The 19571-nt window shown below is 41.6% G+C and overlaps 1 protein-coding gene and 1 pseudogene across 2 annotated transcripts in view; one reads left to right on the top strand and one right to left on the bottom strand.

Annotated features, from left to right (window-relative positions):
- The window catches only part of LOC105558699 (cytochrome P450 306a1), a 23037-nt gene extending 4413 nt beyond the window's left edge, over positions 1-18624 (top strand). For both annotated transcript variants that reach the window (XM_012006528.1, XM_012006527.1), the window contains 6 exons: positions 15250-15398; positions 15805-16007; positions 17069-17354; positions 17488-17640; positions 17905-18079; positions 18152-18624. In XM_012006528.1, the coding sequence (XP_011861918.1) occupies positions 15250-15398; positions 15805-16007; positions 17069-17354; positions 17488-17640; positions 17905-18079; positions 18152-18330 (1145 nt within the window). In that variant the 3' untranslated portion in view covers positions 18331-18624. The remainder of the gene's footprint in view (positions 1-15249; positions 15399-15804; positions 16008-17068; positions 17355-17487; positions 17641-17904; positions 18080-18151) is intronic.
- Positions 10886-11715, bottom strand: LOC105558698 (annotated as a pseudogene).
- Positions 18625-19571: the final 947 nt, after the last annotated feature.

Below are 19571 nucleotides of genomic sequence, written 5' to 3' on the forward strand. Positions count from 1 at the left end.
AATTTCAGGACACCCTGTATATCATAGCTGCCGCGATTTTACTTACGAGTTCGGCGGCCATCTAGTGGCAGCACCAAACTTTATATAAGCGCCTGGCCAAATAATATAATTATTTCATTGAAAGATATTACTTCAAATAATAGTGTTTTTTCTATCAAATAATACAGGTTGTTTGAATAAAACAACAGAATTCTTATTCAAAACATATAATGTTTCGTATAAGCATATATTGTTTTAATGAAACAAATTTCAACCAAATAAATAGGAATACTAAATCCAAAGAAACCTTTCTCTCTGTGTAGACGTGAAATACTTTTAAGGGCCGTTAAATAAGGGCATACGTTTGAGAAGGGTTTTCTCAATCTTGTTGTCTCGATCTTCAGTTACAACGATCCTTCAAGATGCTCGCTCTCTCAGCGTATCACATTGCGTGCATGACTCGTCAGGAAGTAACAATAGACGGTCGTAATGGAAGGGCAGTTATTGAAATAGAACTTAACGGTAATAGACTCGTCGACCAACCCACTAAATAAACAGTTGAGAAACGTATCTGCCGTTCGGCGGTTTTAGGATTCATAAAAAAAAAAGAAGAAGAAGAAGAAGCTGAAGCATCTTGGTCGTTTCGTGAAAAAGGGAACGAGGTCGACTCGGTCCTCGCAGGATTTAGAGAGCTTCCGGGTCGCGCCCCGTTGTCTCTGCGATCTCGTTAATACCTCCGACCTACAAGGCATTTCTTCCGCGTTAATCCGACGTGTACGCACAGTGAAAGTCATTTCGTGAAGACACCTCGGGTTCGGGCGTCGACGACAAATGGATTCCTTTCGGCAACGCATCGTGTTTGCTCGCGAACGCCGTTCTAACAGCACCTGGGACATTCCCGCGTTTAAATCGTTAGAATACGCTCGAAAGTAACGCGCAACTCTCGTTCTAGAGCCTGCGTTCCGATCCCACTCGGTCGAAACTTTGCCTCGTACGAATCTTTTAGTGCCTACCACATGGGAGGCCTGAAATAAATGAAAATGCGCCAAGTACTTAGTATTTTAATCCGTTACTCTGATTCAAAGACACCGTCTATTGCAACAAAATGTTTGGGCCAGTGATAAAGGCTTGCCTAAAGTCAAGTGGCGAAATATCGCGGAAAGAACTCGCGAGTCGTTACTTTAACATTGTCTAGAGCGCGATTGTAAGAATGAACTGCACAATGTACGAGTACGTTCGCGTAAATTTCGTCGGAACTCATTGCGATGTCGCGGTGTGACGTCGAGATAGAGAACCGCGATGTGTTGATCTGATGGTCCCAGGTGTGGACCATCCAAGGAAGAGTAGAATAGAGCTGGTCAGTCTACTCCGATGGTCCCGTTCTCGCGATAAGGAGGACTCTAGATCTAAGTGCCGTTACGATTTTCGATTTACGATCTAACGTCACCGATCGCGACGCGACGTTTGATAGCGGGTCCTCTGCATACGAGTCTTCGAGCCGTTACTTGAGATAAAGGGAGTACCGCGGAAATAATACTCGATATAGATAAAAGGGTGTTGCGGCGAACGTGTCGCCTTTCGTCGAGCTTCTTCGTCGCTCTAATCTCATGAAAAAATCGAGACGCCCGAGCTTGTCGACGTACACGATCGGAAGTCGGAATTACCGTTCGCCAGCCAGAGCGCTGTCGTTAGTCCCTGATTTGTGCGCGGCGCGGCCTTTGTTTCCAGACGAAAACAGGGTTACTCGAACGGTCGTAAGTTTCGCCCGCCGGCTGAAAATTCGCCGGCGCAAGGCCACAAATTCCGTCGTCGGCGACAGCGACGGCAGCGGCAGCGGCAGCGAGCCGAGCGGAGCGGAGCCAAGCCGGTGCTGTGTGCCGTGCCGTGCCGGGTTGAGCGAGACGATAATTTCACAGCAAAGTGTACCACGGGACCCGGTGGTACCTTTACACCTCGTTTCGAAAGCTCCCATTCTCCCGTTCGCAATCCTCTGCCGTCTTCGGCGCGCTTCTCTCTCTCTCTCTCTCTCTCTCTCTCTCTCTCCCTCTCCTCCGCTGCCTATGCCCCCCTTGTCCCCCCGCCGTATGTCTTCTTTCCTCTTCATTCTTTCTTTTTTTTTTCTCTCGATGCCCGGTGCATACACGCGTGTGTACGTGAGCCTTCGGCGATGTTTACGAGGCGCCATGTCTCCAAGTCAACGGCCCCGTGATTTCTCCATTCATTTCCTTCGCCGCTATCGCCGCCGATCTTTTACATGCGCGCCGATCTAGCGGCGCGCCGATAAATACTCGCGTGCATCACAAGTTGACCGCGATATCGATCTCGGGATTAGCCAACGCGAATTCGCATTATGCTCCTATTCGGGTAATTCGAATCGGCTTCTTCAGTTTCGCACGCGATATTTAATATCGTGCCTGCATAGTTGTTAAATAACTTTCAGCTTGGCACTGTGCGACAAATTTATTTCATGGTCAGAGCAATAAATTGATAAAACAAAGTGAGTAAGCAGAGATTGGCAGTCAAATCTTTGGATGCGGTTTTGCGTGTAGAACGAGTAACGATGTGAAATTAATTTTACACAGAGAAGCAAGTAAGTTCAATTTAAAAAGTCAGTATACATGTATATCTTTTATTAACGAAAATTCCTTTATTGCCACTTTTGCATCGAGAAATACTATTGCAGCTTTTATAGATTGCACACATATTTTGATGAATTATAAAACTCTCTAATTTATTCAAATTTTCACCGTACAAATAACAGATTGCATTTACCTTACAAAGTATTACTTTGTGAAATCATGAAAAGTGCGAAATCACCTGTAAAAATTGTAGAGAGAATCGTGACAAAACAATGAAAGGTTGATAAAATGAAAGCAATTTAAGATCGAAAAACGGTTGTGGCGAAGCTAGCTCAGTTTAGACGAATTGACGAGGAATTGGTGACGCATGCACGCTTACATTCAGCTTACATCCTTCGCACGTGCACCTCGCGACATTGAGATGCTTCTGCTACCTTTCACGAGAGGCTCCTGCGTTCGGAGGAGAGCCCTCTTCCACTTCTCGCGGATGCCCCACCAGGGCATTCAGGAAAGATCCTCCCGCCGTGGATTTCCTTTCTTTCTCTCCGTCAGAATGACGTTCGGTGGGGAGACCTTAGCCACGCCTCCGTCAATAGGTACTCCACGGGTACAGATTTTGTGATACGTCAACTTTCGCTAAACATAGATCGACCGCGAGCATTCGGCTTGGAAAGGGAGACTCTCCGAAGTGTCTAACGCTTGTTTCAAGTAGTGAGGGCCGGACTAATCAGACGAGTCGGTCATTGCGGACCATTATACTACTTATTGTTAAGCATATGCGCACTTGACGCGTGCACATCACCGCGCGTTCAAGTCTCCGAATCCAAGTATCGATAAAAACGCATTGTCACCCTCTCGTCTTTTTCGAGCAATAGCTTTTTATTTATATTTCCTTATATATCCGATACTTCAATTTTATAATTGATAATCAAGCAATGTGGCGAGCGTGGCACAGAGAATGTGCGCTGCTTAGTAAACAAAATGAACGAAAAGATCCGAGTTCAAATTCAATCACGGACACCGTTGCTTTTTTCGGACGCCACCTCTCGGAGGGAAGTGGCAACCACCGAGGGGTATAGCCCTTCAGGTTGGAGGTTGGAGGTTTCCTTCGGCAAGGTTAGCAGCTTACCGAAGACGAAGTAAAACCAAACGCTCCAAGTACTAGAACAAACTGAATAAAACAGACTTTAAGCCTAATACACGAGGAAGAAAAAGAAGAAGAAGAAGATAATCAAGCAACCCAGATAGCAAAATCTGTCGGTACAGATTTTGAAGGCAGAAACATACAAGAACTGATATATTTGACATGTTGCCAGTATATCAGCAGAAATTATTACAATAAAATCTGCTGTGGACCTGCTCTGTTTCTGCCGACAATCTGTTGACAGCGTATGTTTTACAGATTATGTTGGCAAAATAAAAGCCAAATACGGACACAGACGGCTATGGTTTTGGTGTGGGTTTTTGATGAATCTGCTACCAATTTGCCAACATTTTGCTGACTGGGAATCTGTAGAGATGAAGAAGGGAAATACATTTATTAAACTTACAGACATATTTGTAGACAACAAATATAAGATAAAATATAACGTAATAATAATTTATTATATAAAATAAACCAATAACATTTACTAATACTATCTACAATAGTTTAAAGTATCAGAATTGTTGTATTCAAAACTGGACACTCATCATGTATTTTATAAAATGCTATCTTCAGCAATAGTTTAACTGTATTTGAACGTGGAAAAAATGTAGCTGCCATAGCTAAAAACTGCATGCGGTAACTAAATTTCAGTTGTAAAATATGGACAGCTAATATTTAGTTGTGATAGCTAAATTTCTTGTTACTGTTCCTATTGTATTGGCTGCGACAGCGAACCGTTTGCTGTGGTTCAGAAATTTGTAGTTACGGCAGCGAAATATTTTTAGCAAACCATGATTAGCTATGGTAGCAACATTTTTTTTCGGTGAAATTTTAATACCGCGCGTAAATACATCTGGAAAAAGTTTCTTTTAATGTGCGAGTGTTAAAAACCGCTTGCAGAAGATTAAATACAATAGAATATAAGGAATATAACGCTTATTCTACTTGTACTGTTAAACATTAATTACTAATATAATTATCGGCGTTAAATACATCCTCTCGGTTTACTTAAATTTGTTCGCGTCGTAAATAAAATTTCATTTCAGTTTCTCTTGGTAAGGTACAATGTGCGTACTTGGGGAAATTATCCATATTTTTCAATTATTTCTGCATCGCGTCCTCTGGCATTACGGCGGCTAATTTTGTGTCCTGTACTTTAGCGGCCCGATAAAATTTTACGAGAGAAACGCCGCACATAAATCGATGATGGCGATGTCTACGTGACAGATGGACACGGGGAAGAATACCGACGCGTGCCTTCTGACGGCGCAACCAGTGATTATCCGACAGCGCGTTTACACGCGCCTCTTTATGGGCGCGCTCGCATTTCTTATGCGGTCGGCAAACTGGTTGCCCCGCCACACCGGATAATGCCGTGCGTAATAGTGTTAATTTATTATAGAGCGCGCCGAGATGGCGATAACGCGCCGTCCGTAAACATATTACGCAAGTCTCTGCTCGTATCGCGCGTCGCATTGCCGAATCGACCGACCAATTCGCCTTTCATAGAATTCTACCAATCACGAGGTAAAAATAAAAAAGGCAAAGGATAAGAATTAAGATGTGAATCATGAATTACGATGTTGCCCTCGACGGCTTTATAGTTTTAATTTATTTGTCGCCTTATTTGTCTGTACTCGATCCTGTTAATTGGGCTTTGACAATCGTTTAATTCAATTACTAGCATAATTCTATTTCGACACTATATAAATTCTTCTTTCTATTGTTTCTTAAAGTTATATTTAAAAAAACATAATATGTGTACTTGTAAATGTATGAATTTACAAGCATACTGTCTACTAATTTTTGTTCTGTCTATTCTATTAATTTGTATTTTATGCTAACGCAGTTACTAAATTACAGCGATAATTTGAGTTTAGAAAATATATATGTCTCCCTCATTCAAAATCCCTACGAAAAGCAATCAGAATATACAATACAGCCTGAGACTTGTAAATCATTCTACAATAGCGGCATTTCCACGAATGAACTAGTTCCAGGAAGTTAGTTCTAGCGAAATCTATTATAACGAGCAAACGCGAGCGGAGATCGGGGGGGAGATAGGAAGGATCGGAAATGCCACGAATACCGGTGACGGGTTGAATCAGGTAACGGAGAATGATCGGCAAAATGGCCGGCGGTGCAAACCAAAGTATTAATAGGCTTCTGGGAAACGGACCGAAAGTGAGAGTGGTGTTAGTCCTTATAAGACACGTCTACCGGGAATACTGGGGATACCAGGAAATAATCGGTTGTTTCTCGCATTTAAATTAAGTCCTAGAATAATACTTGCAAAACTGCACGTCGCATGCAAAATGTTCTTTGCTTCGGAAACAATTTCATTTTATGATACGTTAATATGGATAATAACCCGAGTAAAAAGTTAATAAGGCTGTGAAAAGGTCCTGATCAATTTTTCTTAATCGGACCCTAATACGTAATAAATGATCGGGCTCCTGAAAAGTTTGTAACAAATAGTTTATGAGAGCCATGTAAGGAAATATTATCGGGACCTTAAAAGGAAATATTATTGGGGCCTTATAAAGAAATATATTATCAGGACCTCATAAGAAAACGTAATCAGGCCCTTTTAAAATATTAATCCCTATCCTTAATCAAGGCTTTCCGAGCAGAAATTTAATTTTTTAAGCTGATTTCTTGATTGTGTTAAATTATATAGTCATCAAAAATATATTCAGGTCATTGAGTTTATCCATGATCCAGACAACTCGCTGCCCTGTTGTAATCAGTTCGCCTTTTATATTGCGGGATGATTTTTACCAAGAAAGCCTAACGCGCGGTCACTACGTCGCGGCAGCGAGTGGTACTAGCACTATTCAGGCTAACGTTTATCAAATCCTATTATGAGGGAATTTGTGAAACTAGAACATCCTTAATAATATCAATATGGCTCCGATATGATAATTGTAGAACATCCCTGAATTCGTGGAACTATGGCATTTTTAACAATATTTAATAAGGCGCCGATGTGACAATAGTAGAGTATCCCTTTTTAAGGAATCCTGTTATCATCCTTATCGGGGCCTTCAGTTGCCTGAATTAGCCCTAACAATTTTTTACTCGGGAAGTTTTGTGACGCTTTCCGCAATGCGATATATCGCGATTTTATAACTAAACGATAATTTGGAGTACAATCGCGAAAGCAGAAGCGTGCCATTGTAAGTGAATTTCATTCTTACAAAATGATATTGTTTATAAAAGTAAATAAATATTGTTAATTAAAACAAACGTGCCAAAATGCGATATGACGCGACTCGCGCGCCGTTAATCCCGATAACGAGTGTAGAAAAAAAGATCGAAGACATCGTTACTGAAGCCGATTACACGACGGCATCGGGATTACAGTCTAAGAGAGCGGCTCTCAGACTGTCGCATTACACCTTGTACAGCGAGGGCAAGGTGCGCCTCCTCTCCGAGGGAGGGGAGAGAAGGGAGGGAAAGACTTGATCTTGGAAAATGATAGATCGTCGCCGCCACTCTCGTTACCGCGGTGCATCGACCTGCATCGCGGCGATCAAAAGTGTCTGAACGATGCGACGGCGTTGGCCTTTAAGCGGGTCGACGAAACTTGAAATTCTCGACGTCCTTGGTGCTGCCGCTGCCACCCGAACTGCAACACGTCGACGGCTAATTTCGGCCGATAAAGAAAAAAAAAAGATCGCTCTGTCACGATTCACTTTTATGACATCGCGATTCGCTTGGCAGAATCCTTCGACGAGGACGACCGACTTTTGGCCACTTATACCAAAATTGCTCGGGTAACGTCGTCGTCCTTTTCTTTCGTCAACGATCACGAAAAGATTCTTATCGTAAAAAACGTACCTAGGCATATATTCTTCATTGACTTGACTGTCCTCTCCTGATATTATCCATAATTCGCAAATTATTAAGTGGCAGTTGTGGCGCGCGTAAAGAAAAAAACTAAATCTCTCAGAAGCCAAAACTGATTAACTTGTATGAAATAAAACTGAAAGGAAATTAATTAAAAAATTAAGAAAGTGTGTAAGATAATCATACGCTCTGTTATTAAAATTAAAGAATTACAAAAAAGAAAGTTGATCAGTTTGGTTTCTGAGAGGCTGAAATAACATTGAAATTTGTTTCTCCATTTTTTTTTTCGTTTAAGTTTCGCTTTTCCGTTCAATTTTTAACGAAGAGAATATCGATCATGTCAGAATTTCCCTCCCTAAATTCTCAATCGAATTGAGTATCGGGATACATGCAGAAGTAGTTGACGTTTTTAATTTAGCTGCGCTTGACGTAAGCTTCTTCTTGCTCGAAGAAGGTAACGAGCAGAAGCGAACGTTCGCGTAACGCGATGATCTAAATCGTTATAGAAACGTCGCAGTTCCAATCGGACTTGGCATACCACAGCACTGACTCAACAGTGCAGCCAGGCGCGCGTGCAAAATAAACATTACAGCCGAGCTTCCAAGAGACTATTCCCGCGCCTGGCTTATTACAAGCGCGTGTAACACTGACGTAAGACGTCCGCGATTTTCCCGCGCGGACGGCTTGTTTTCCTCTTTCGAGCGCCGGACTGGGTGTGGGTGGAATTTCACATTTTTACGGCGATCCTGTGCTCCCCACGCAGTATCCTTGTATCTCCCTTTTTTCATTCTACATAATTATTAAGCATCTACTACTTTTGTACAGCTTTCATCGTTGCGCTGTAGAGCTATCCATAATGTATTATACTTTGCGTTCGGCCCGAGCGGCTTCCAGTTCTGAAAACTCGTTTATACCACCAACTTATTTATATACTTATTTGTAACCCAGTAAACACCGAGCATCAGTTACATTGCATTTATGTTGCAATTTCTCACCCAACAATGTTAACGTATGACACATTTACATTGTTGAGTGAGAAATTATGACATAAATGCAATGCAGCTGATGCTCGGTGTTTACTATGGCAAACCTTTACCTATAAACGTATTTGTAAAGGTAAATTATTATAAACTAGAGTGTGTTTTTTTTTCAATTGTTAAAGAGAAACGTTATTCGTGCCAATTAACAACTATGTGTTCGTTATAATTAAAATAAATGGTCGTCTCACGCGCCTTCAGTGCACGCTCATCTGACTAACGATTACGTATCGGAGCTCGCTCGATCGCTGGCTGCCGTTCGGGATCCATCAATCTTTTCCCGTTTTCGTAACAAGCGGTTTACCCGCAATTGGGTAGGTTAGGCACGTCCGTGCGAACCCGGGACCGGCCGGCCGCGGCTCGCGCCGCTGCGAAGGACTCTCACTTTTATCGGTCTCCTTGAAGGAAGTTCTCCCGGTCGTCGACAGTTCTGCTCTGCATCCGCGGGGAATTACAGTTAGCTCCGCAAGGACGGGCCGACGGCCTCTCCCGTTAAGAGCGACAGAGCGTTGCATGGACGACCGGCGTTCACATCGTCGACCTGTCACGACCCGCGTGCCCGAAGGTCGTCGGTAATCATCTGGGGGTCCCCCAGCTTTCTCGTAGTTGACGCAATTAGTCGTGGGATGTACTGCGCATACGATGCACGCCGCGTAAAAGAAAATCGCTGCGACGATTTCCATGATGTCAGTAAAGAAAAACGCGACATTTAATGCTTTCCTGTCACTCGATAAAATACTGAAATGTCGAGCCCGGCCTCGTAACTTTTTCCCTGAATTCCGCATATGTACTGATGCTCGATTAACGAGCGAATTGACAAACAAGTAATTATCCGGCCAATATTTAAGAAAGGAATAGTATATTAAGAACACATTTGTTGTAATGACTTCATTTAGGAGTCGAAAGTTCCGAAGGAAAACACAAGCTAAGTGGGAAGGAGCAGCGTTTTAATTGCTCGCGATCGTTTAATAAAAACCTGATAAGTGCATTAAAAAAAATTAATTTCTCAAGCTCTATGTGCGCATTAATGCGGAAGGTAGATCAATTAGCAAAGTTTGTTGACCTGCGTGAAGAAAGCGAATTCTTAGCTTTTGAAATTGTTTCGGCAACGAGACGCCCAGTATCTGAAAAAAGATGAGTTTAATTACAATTTTGAGTAATGGTAACAGTTTGCGATATCAGTTCTTTGGATAATAGTCGACAATTAGAAAAATAATTCGAACCCCGTTCCGATCTTTAAAGAGCAATTCTTAGAGCATTCGCTATTCCTCGACCACCAGCTATTATCGCTTCGCCGATTAGTCTGACTCATCCGTCGAATCTTGCAATCGGAAAATTACTCGCAATTATCTGGGCGATAATGACACCGAGTGATTACGGGCGGAAAAGCTGGCGCGGCGAGATACCTTAACAAGAGACCCCCCCAAAAAAGACCGTTTTGTTTTATTTTACGTCTTTATATTTCATACAATAGATCTTGTATTTTCCTTATGGCTCCTCGCGCAGCCAGTCTCTCGGAATCTCGTGCATAATTCGGTCGCGGACACTCTGCGAAGGATCATTACCGAATAGTCACACCTTTCAACCGGCCGACAAAGCTATCGTGGCATTTTAATGGCGCGCCATAAAACGCACGATCGATCGGTCGACTGTATTTGGACAGGACGACTATCGCCTCCATCTCGCGCTGCACTCGTCGAGTTTTTGCCGGTCGAAGGTGGAATGACCGGCCCTGAAACGTTCGAACGTGCGTATGCATTATCCGTCTCCCGTCCGGTTTATTTCTGGCGGTTCGCGAATTCGTGGTGAGCGCCTCCTATCCTCGCCGTGCCCGTGCCCGAGTGATGTCATCCCCTGAAATCACCGCGGGGTGTTTAGTTGCGTAAGAATCGGCCGCGGCAAGGAGAGCTCATTGTCCGTAGTCTTCTCTCCCCCCCCCTCCCCCCGCCCGCTCCCCGCTTCGCACCTGCCGCGCAGATGCATTGCGAGGATGAAAAACAAACGAACTGCAAAGTTAGAATTGTATAAGCAGTCATTTCCTTTTGGAGATTCCTTCTTCGGAGCTACGCACAGTCTTATCTCTACATATTTCGAATATATTCTTGTGGAATTTGTAATATCTCGCGATATATTGTTAGAGCAGTGGATTCCCCTAAAACTGAAGGAAATGCGTTACAGTCAGGCCCAGTATTCATAGTCAGATCTTGTGTTCAAGACATCTCAAGATCATCCTTAGATACTTCGTAGCCAGTAAATTCAAGACTGTCTTGAATATAAGATCCGACTACGAGGTCTGTTCAAAAAGTATCGCGAATTTTGTGTTTTTTCAAAAATTATTTATTTATTCATGAATATCTATGTTGTCCCCTTCAAAGTAATCCCCATCAGATATTATACACTTGTGCCAACGTTTTTTCCAATCTTCGAAGCACTTCAAAAAATCCTTTTTTGTGATCTTGTTCAGCTCCTCCTTCGATGTCGTCTTTATCTCCTCAATCGTGGCGTAGCGTCGTCCTTTCGTGGGCCTCTTCAGTTTCGGGAACAAGAAAAAGTCACAGGGGGCCAGGTCTGGGGAATACGGTGGCTGCGGCATCATTAGTGTGTTGTTTTTGGCCAAAAATTCGCGTCGAAAGTGAGCAATTTTGGTACGAATTTCGCGGCGACCCGTCTCATGCCCAAATCATTGGTAAAAATCGAATGGCACGAGCCAATCGATATGTTTAGGTCCTCAGCAACATCTCTAACGGTGATTCGACGATTGGCCAATACTATTTTCTTCACTTCATCAATGTTTTCGTCTGTTATTGACGTGCTCGGGCGTCCGGCACGCTCTTCGTCGTTCACATCTTCTCGGCCCTCTGAGAACATTTTGTACCACCGTTGCTTTGGTTCAAGGTAGCCTCACCATATGCCACAGTCAACATTCGGAATGCGTCCGCGCACTTAATTTTGTTTTTCACACAAAATTTGATACATATTCTTTGATCCATTTCTTGGAATAGACAAAAATCGAAGACGAGCCAAAACACGTCCAAGCAAAATAGCTGTCAAAAATTAACTGAACATTCAAAATGGCCGAACTTGTCAGCATGAGTGAGGGACATGAGTACCAACATAACGCCACAAAAAATCGAAAATCGAATACGTAGCCCGCGGAAATTCAAAATTCGCGATACTTTTTGAACAGACCTCGTATAAATCCCGGCCTCAGTTACCGAGACACAGAATATTTCTTTTTGCGTCTCAAAGCTTCGAAATAAACGCTCAATACTTAATCCTGAGATTGTAATTGCCTCGAATAAAATAGTATAATAATTTAGTTACTACAAAATACACGAACATCGAATGGAAAACTGTAACACACAATACTTTTCTGCTATACGAGCGATGTAGCGTGAAGAAATATAAAATTTATTCGATCGAAAGTTTAACGTTTTTTTTCGGAATCTCCCGGAGGGAAGTGGCAACCACCGAGAGTATCTTGCCACACATATACCCCTTTAGGGATATAGCCCTCCAGATGGGAAGTTTCCTTCGGGGAGGTTAGCACCCTATCAAAGATAAAGTCAAACCAAATGATCCAAGTACCAGAACGAGAACTGGATAAAACAGGCTTTAAGCCTAATACACGAGGAAGAAGAAGAAGAAGAAGAAGAAGAAAGTTTAGTTAGATGCACACCGCGTGAATTTTATTTCTTCGCACGTACTTGGAAGATAATTTAAGATCGATCAATCAGCGAGGAAAGATTAATGCACACGTGGCGCACCTGCGATCCCGGAAAGTTTTCTTGCCGTCATTTAAATACGACACTGACCTATCGACAGCGCTGCCTCTTAGAACAAGCTGCGAATGATAAATAGTATCGCAAACACGCAGTCGCGCGGTGACCCGTTTATACCCCGGCGGACTTTCATTATTTCTTCTTCTCGCGACGCTCGTCGCTCTCGAGCGTGCAACATGACGAATTCTAAATTCGCAGAAACACTCGTCCCTCATCCCGACGCAAGTTCGCTTTCGTTCCTCGGAAAGACGCGCTGCCGAAAATCAAGGCGATTCCCACTCTCGGCCAGCACCGATTAAAAAGCGCGATATCTCGTTGTACATACGATACATGTACTTCTGCTCGTCTCTTTTTCCTTACGTGAGTGATAAGGGATTCGCGCGTGACATAAAGAAAGAGAGAATAGAGGATCCGAGATACCAATCTGATAAATTGCGCGCCATAGATCCCGATCTGTATTCCCGCGGCACCGCGACCGTAAACCTCGATAATCTCATTGACCAATGATCAAGATTCCGAGATCATTCTCGCGCCGGCGACACTCTCGCGTGTGATCTGGCTGCAAAGTCGACGTAGCAGATGTACATGAGCGACACACCTTCACCGCCGCGGCGCAGATGCGTAAACTCTTCGGCGCGAAGTCTCGCCTCTCGATCTTAATAAAGTCTCTCGTTTAATAATCCTTTAATTTACCCAGCCTGCAGTAAAAAAGAATACATAATTATTTCCATTAACTACAGCGCGACCGCTTGCGTACATAAGAATGAATTTAAATCGATTCCCGAGATTTCATCCGTACTTAGGCATTGCCGTTGTCATCTTTTTCTATTTGAAGAAATTAATTTCATATGAAGTGAGCGCGTTCAAGAAAGGGGAACTTGGGAGGAAATTAGAAAATGCACTCTCTAAAAACCAATCAATGGATTATCACTGAAAACAGTGAATAGTCGCTGATTTTCAGTCAAAAATACCTACCTACCATTGAAAATCGCAGTGGTATACTTGCACGGACTCCTATACTGAGAGAAAAAATTATAGTAACGGCAACTATATAGGTGAGAACTATACAAATATTAGTCATAGAATTATTTGCATAGTTTAATTAACTATTTTATAATTGTCGTCACTAAATTTATGGTTAAGAGAATTAATAAATAATAGTTGCGCAAACTTTATCGGAAAAATAACATCAACTATATTAGTTTAATTGTATGAAGTGTTTTATAATTATTATAACTAGACTGAGTGATTACAAGAACTAATGAATTATAGTTGCGCAAACTTCATGGGAAAGATAACATCAACTATATTACTTTAATTCTATGAAGTGTTTTATAATTATTACAACTAGACTGAGCGATTACAAGAACTAATGAATTATAGTTGCACAAACTTCAGGGGAAGAATAACATAAACGTACGCCTGATTCCCTCCTGAATAGATAGCACTAGTACCACATACTGCCGCGACGTGGCGACCGCGCGTTAGTCTTTCTCGTAAGTAAAAATCGTCCCGTATTAGTATAAAAGGCGAGCCGATATGATGTGAGAGCGAGTTGTCTGGATCATGGATCAACCTCAATAACCTGAATATACTTTTGATGACTATGTAATTTAACACAATTTAACAATTAGTTTAACAAATTGAATTTTTTAATAGGAAGCCTATTGATACCCCACCCCATATTAAAAACTGTAAGGCGCAACAAAGGGCAAGTCATTATAGTTTTGAGAGATAAATTTTGATTTGACCACATTTTTATAGTTGTAGGAATTATTTTTTTCTCTCAGTGTATATATTATACTAGACCGCTAACTCCTATAGTTTTGTATAGCAGATGTGAAGCCGCTTATTTTACACTTTCTGCACTTTTTAGCGGCAGCCATCTTTACTGTGGGCAAGAAAGTAATTTACGCGTAGCCGGTATTCATAGTCGATTCTTCTTTCAAAATCATCTTAAGTGTTGTCTTAAGAGGCAATACGGCTCTGTGATTGGTGAAAAACACATTAAGAGTATACTTAAGATGATCTTACATATAAGAACGGACCACGAATACCGGCCACGGTGTCTAGAAACTACAGACTCTATACTAAACATAACAAAGTGGTATTAAGTGGTATTAAGTGAAGACAATAAATGCAATTATCGACAGAATAATTTAGCATGCCCATGAAGTGAGTGTTGTATTAGTGCAACGTTGGTGTTACGGGATTAAAACTTGTACATTTCGAAATGTGAACGTGGCCTCACTTCCAACTTTAGTTAGCGGTCTAGTGTAATATAATAGAAGTCTGTGTATACTTGTAAATGTAAATCAGTGACTATTCACTGGTTTCAGCGATAATTCGCTGATTGATTTTTGGAGAGCGGTTAAATAAAGGAATCGACAGTGATAGTCGGAAAACGGGAGGAATCGAGCGGATAGCGTCAGCGGCGAATAAACACTTTGTCACTATCGCCGTCATCAGCCTAATCAGCAATCGCGATCGCTATTAATCGACGACCGCCGTACCTTGGCTTATGCCGCGAGCGTACACACGTGCCGCAGAGAGGTGAGTGGGTGCGGTGAGAGATTATTGTTTATTCATTCGAGGATTATCCTTCGGCGAGTTCAGTGGCTGCGCCTACTTACGGAATGACGGTAATCCTCTCGCTATTTTTTACACCCTCCCACCATACGCGCGGCTCGCCTCCACGCGGCAAGAGGGAACGCGACGGAGGCACGTTCGGGTGGCGGCTTATTTATGACCGCGTGATTAAGGTGCGACGAGGATCGCCTTCGCGCGAAGGAGGGGCAAAAAAAGAGAGAAAAGGAGAGGAAGGAGGAAATTCGAACGAGACTCTTATCGCCGTTTCTTTATGCACTCCGCAGGCCTCATTTGCGCCGAAGGTGACCGTTGGCGAGCGCAAAGAAGATTTGTGACCGGATGCCTGAAAAATTTCGGCATGACGAAATTACCCGGTGCCAGGAGGGACAATATGGAACAAAGAATCGTCGCGGCCGTGAACGAGTGCACGTCGGTAAATTAATTAAGCGCCCAGGGTATTTAACACAAGGCCGCCGTGTCACTAAATCTGCCCCTAAACGAGCGTGTCGATGACCGAGCGTTTCATTCCAGAAGGAATATTCAACTCGCGCGTATTAACATTTATTTATCTGGAAATGTCATCGCATTTAATGAAGCTATTAATTTCTGTGACATTTCGATGCCATCGTTTTCGCTTAACGGTCATAAACATAAAAACAGGCGCATGCGATATCGAGAGAAAAATTTTCGCTGGACACTCCGTCGTGTTGGGGACAAACGTAACAAGGCGAATTTGGGGTGTTACCAGGGTATTTTTCAAAATGGTCCCGCGTTAGCTAAAGGCATATGGAGAATGGAGCAGATAATAATAACGAGATACTTCCTTATTGATATCTTAGAAATTTAAAAAGCGTACCATGGAAGACGGTATCGATCCGCTCGAGACACTTCATCATTGCGTGGGTAACATGATGAACGACCTCGTGTTCGGTAAAGTTTACAAGGAGGACGACGAGTTGTGGAAATGGTTAAGACATATGCAAGAGGAAGGAGTTAAGCATATTGGAGTCGCAGGGCCGCTCAACTTTTTGCCATTTCTCAGGTATGAAATTATTCCCGATGGAGATCCTTCGACGATCCTTTCCGTCGTGCCGATTTCTTTAGCGCACGATACGTTTTAACCCTCGTTAACGAAAGATAAACTGTATTACCGCGAGGAAAACCCGAGTAAATTAATCCGCACGGCCAATTAACACCGTTGATGATGCGATAATGATTCATTCAGCGTCTACCATGCAAATGCTGTGTTTTTTTTCCATCGAAGGCGGTACGTTTCGATAAACGTGGAAAGGTAGATGTAATTGTCTTTTTGTGCATACGCAAGTGACACGATAAATTAAACTAGATGGCGGAGAGTAAATACAAATCATTGTTTAAAGAAAATAGCGCGAAGAACAATTTTATTCATGCAAAATCGTCATGTTAGGTTTGCATAAGTTAGACTGGAAGGCTGTCGGTAAAACGTCCTCAACAAAAGGTTATAATTATAAAATCAAATTAGCTTATTCTAACGATGGTAAAGCGGATGTAAGATAACGTAATTACACTATTAATATACGGATATCGCAACAATCGTCGACACGTATTTATTATTTCGCGAATCTCTATCTTCCTTCGCATGCATTTTATTTGAATAGCGTAAGTTGACATATTATACACGTGAGCAATATATTTCTTTCTTCATATTTTTGTATATTTCTTGCTCTTTCTTTTCTTTGGGTATTTAACCGATAGCGAATTCGGTTGCTTGTACTAGTGCGCACTGAGTGCACACTAAGGCTTGTTTCAATTATTCTTACATTTAAAGATCGTCTTAAATGTCTCCTGAAATATTTCTTAGCCAGTAAAATGATCTGTACAGCATCCGCACGAATCATATTTTTGGCTAAATACTTTTTGAACGTGTATTTAAGACAAAGTTAAATATAAGACTTGACTATAAACAAGCTTAGTGTGCACTCAGCGCGATATGAATTCGCTATAACTATACGTTACAGTGAAAAAGAGCAAATTATTCGTGCATTTAAGAGTTGAGAAGTTAACTTGAACCGACGTGATTCGAGGGCTATTGAATTCTTTTGCTGGATGTTTCTGACTCTTTAGATTTTTGCCACGATACGGCAAAGTGATGGAGCTGCTTGTCGATGGCCAATTAAAAACGCATCAAGTATATCAAAAGATTATCGACGAGCATCGCGCTCGACGCGAGAAAACAGATAATTTCCTTGCGGCTTTCGACGAGGCGATGAGTACCAATGCGGATAATGGATACTTCACACAGCCGCAATTTTATCATCTGCTAGCCGATCTTTTTGGCGCAGGCACCGACACAACTCTTACGACATTTCGCTGGTTCCTGCTCTTTATGGCAGCATATCCGGACGAGCAAGTACGCCCGTATCCTTGAATTTATGCCTTTTCGTAAGAGAGATTATTTTAAGCGAACATTCTTCCCAATGGAAATTAAAGACCCGTCGTACGCACAATCTCTTCGAATCCCATGTGTCCTTGTATCTGTGCAGAAAAAAATTCAGGCTGAAATGGACGAGCTGTTGGGTCAAAAGCCACCCACTTTGGAAGACAGGCCACTTTTAATTCGACTGGAAGCGGCCATTGTAGAGACGCAAAGATTGCGAAGCGTAGTGCCGGTTGGCATCCCTCATGGAACGATAGAGGTAAGCTATAATTATAGCGAAAATGACAAAGGGAAAAATCAGTGTAATCAAATATGCGCCGCGGCGTTCCTTCCTTTTATTTTATTTTTTGAAAGGAAGGAGACTGACAGGCAAAGCCTAACCATGACTAGTATCTTTGCTGTCAAATCTTTGCTTTGCTGGTGCTAAGATCAAACAATGGTTAATCTATATTTCTGAGCGCGTATAAAAGTTAAGCTAATTCGGAGTCAAATTAAAAATGTATTCGGAACGATTGCCATTCAGGATACTCAGATAGGCGATTACGATATACCAAAGAATACCATGGTCGTTCCATTACAATGGGCCATTCACACGGATCCGTTATACTGGCACGAGCCCCATTTATTCAAACCTGAGAGATTTATTACCGAGGACGGAAACCTCGGAAAACCAAAAGCCTTTTTGCCGTATCAAGCAGGTAAGGGTAGGAAGCTAACAAGAGATTGATGCCGGTTCATGCATTCAACTATTGTTTTACGCTTTGCGATAGGCAAACGTATGTGCGTCGGTGACGAACTAGCCAAGATGATATTGTTTCTGTTCGCCGCAAGATTTCTTCATTCATTCGTTATCTCCGTACCATCCGGTACTCGTATCGATCTCGAGGGCGAGTGTGGAATTACCCTGGTACCGAAACCGCACCGCTTGATTTTTACACCGCGGGACTAAGTCTATGTACACCCGCAACAATGTTTTTTATGTGTATGACGTTACACGGACAGGGTCATTTAGAAAGGTCTCAGCATGAAGAAGAAAAATAGCTCGTATATCTTTTATAATTACTTCTATTATAATGCCATAAAATAAACGAATAGAGTTAAATCAGGATCATTATGTACAAATCAAATAAGAAACGAGAACGCTAATTTTTAGGTCTGAGCAAGATGTAGGTAGCCCAATAATTTTAATCTAATATGTGAATGTATTGGATGCTACGTATAGCATTTTTAAATCATTAAAAATCGTTGCATCGAATTAAAACACATGAATTTACTGACGACAATGATTCCACCTAACGAAACTGCGTTATATGTCCGAAAGTAACGGCGCGCAGAACAAGTGAAAAAACGGTACATAAATTCACATATTAAATTAAAAGTATTGGGCTACCTACTTGACTCGGACCTAAAAAGTGGCGTTCTCGTTTCTTATTTCATCTTATAATGTGTCTTTTTACAATTATTATTATAAATATCTTTTATAATTATTTTTATGTTTCTTTCTCTTTCAAATAAGTATATAATCTCCCTTTAAATTAATGCCATCTATGTTCTAAGGTCATTATCGTATTACAAAATTCCGATTTGTCGAGTAATGCACAATATTCGTCAACTGCTTCTTTCACTTCTTCGCCCGATGAAAATCTTTCCAGCAAGAATTTTTTTCAACCGGGAGAAATACATGGAAGTCTGATGGAACTAAATCAGGTGAATAAGGAACATGCGACAACAAATCGTATAATTCGTATACGCAATTAGAACGGCACTTCGAGTTTATTTTCCAAAAGTTACTCAAATATACGTTGGTTCAAAGAAATAAGATGTAAAAAAATTAATCTCTAACAGAACAAATTAAAATTTTATACGTGTTCATAGAGATGGAACTTTCTGTTTAATGTATGATGTTTTTATGCGACGGTTACATTCTTAAAACTTTTTACACGAGCAATTTGTAAAACAAAGTACATTTAATTTTCATGAAAATACTATACGTATATACATATGTCTTACTTTTTACATGCGCAGATAATGTATACGCATGTATATTAAACAAAAATAATTGATAATACTTATTTTTTATTAGCTCCTACTTCAAATATTAATTTACGCTTTAATTGTTATATTTTATACTTTTATGTAAACTTCTCTCTCATATCTAGCTTTTTGAACCTTAAACAAACTAGGGGAACC

The sequence above is a fragment of the Vollenhovia emeryi genome, unplaced genomic scaffold, assembly GCF_000949405.1.
Source record: "Vollenhovia emeryi isolate VEMERY1.0 unplaced genomic scaffold, V.emery_V1.0 DF939318.1, whole genome shotgun sequence".
In the NCBI taxonomy this organism is placed as follows: Eukaryota; Metazoa; Arthropoda; class Insecta; order Hymenoptera; family Formicidae; genus Vollenhovia; species Vollenhovia emeryi.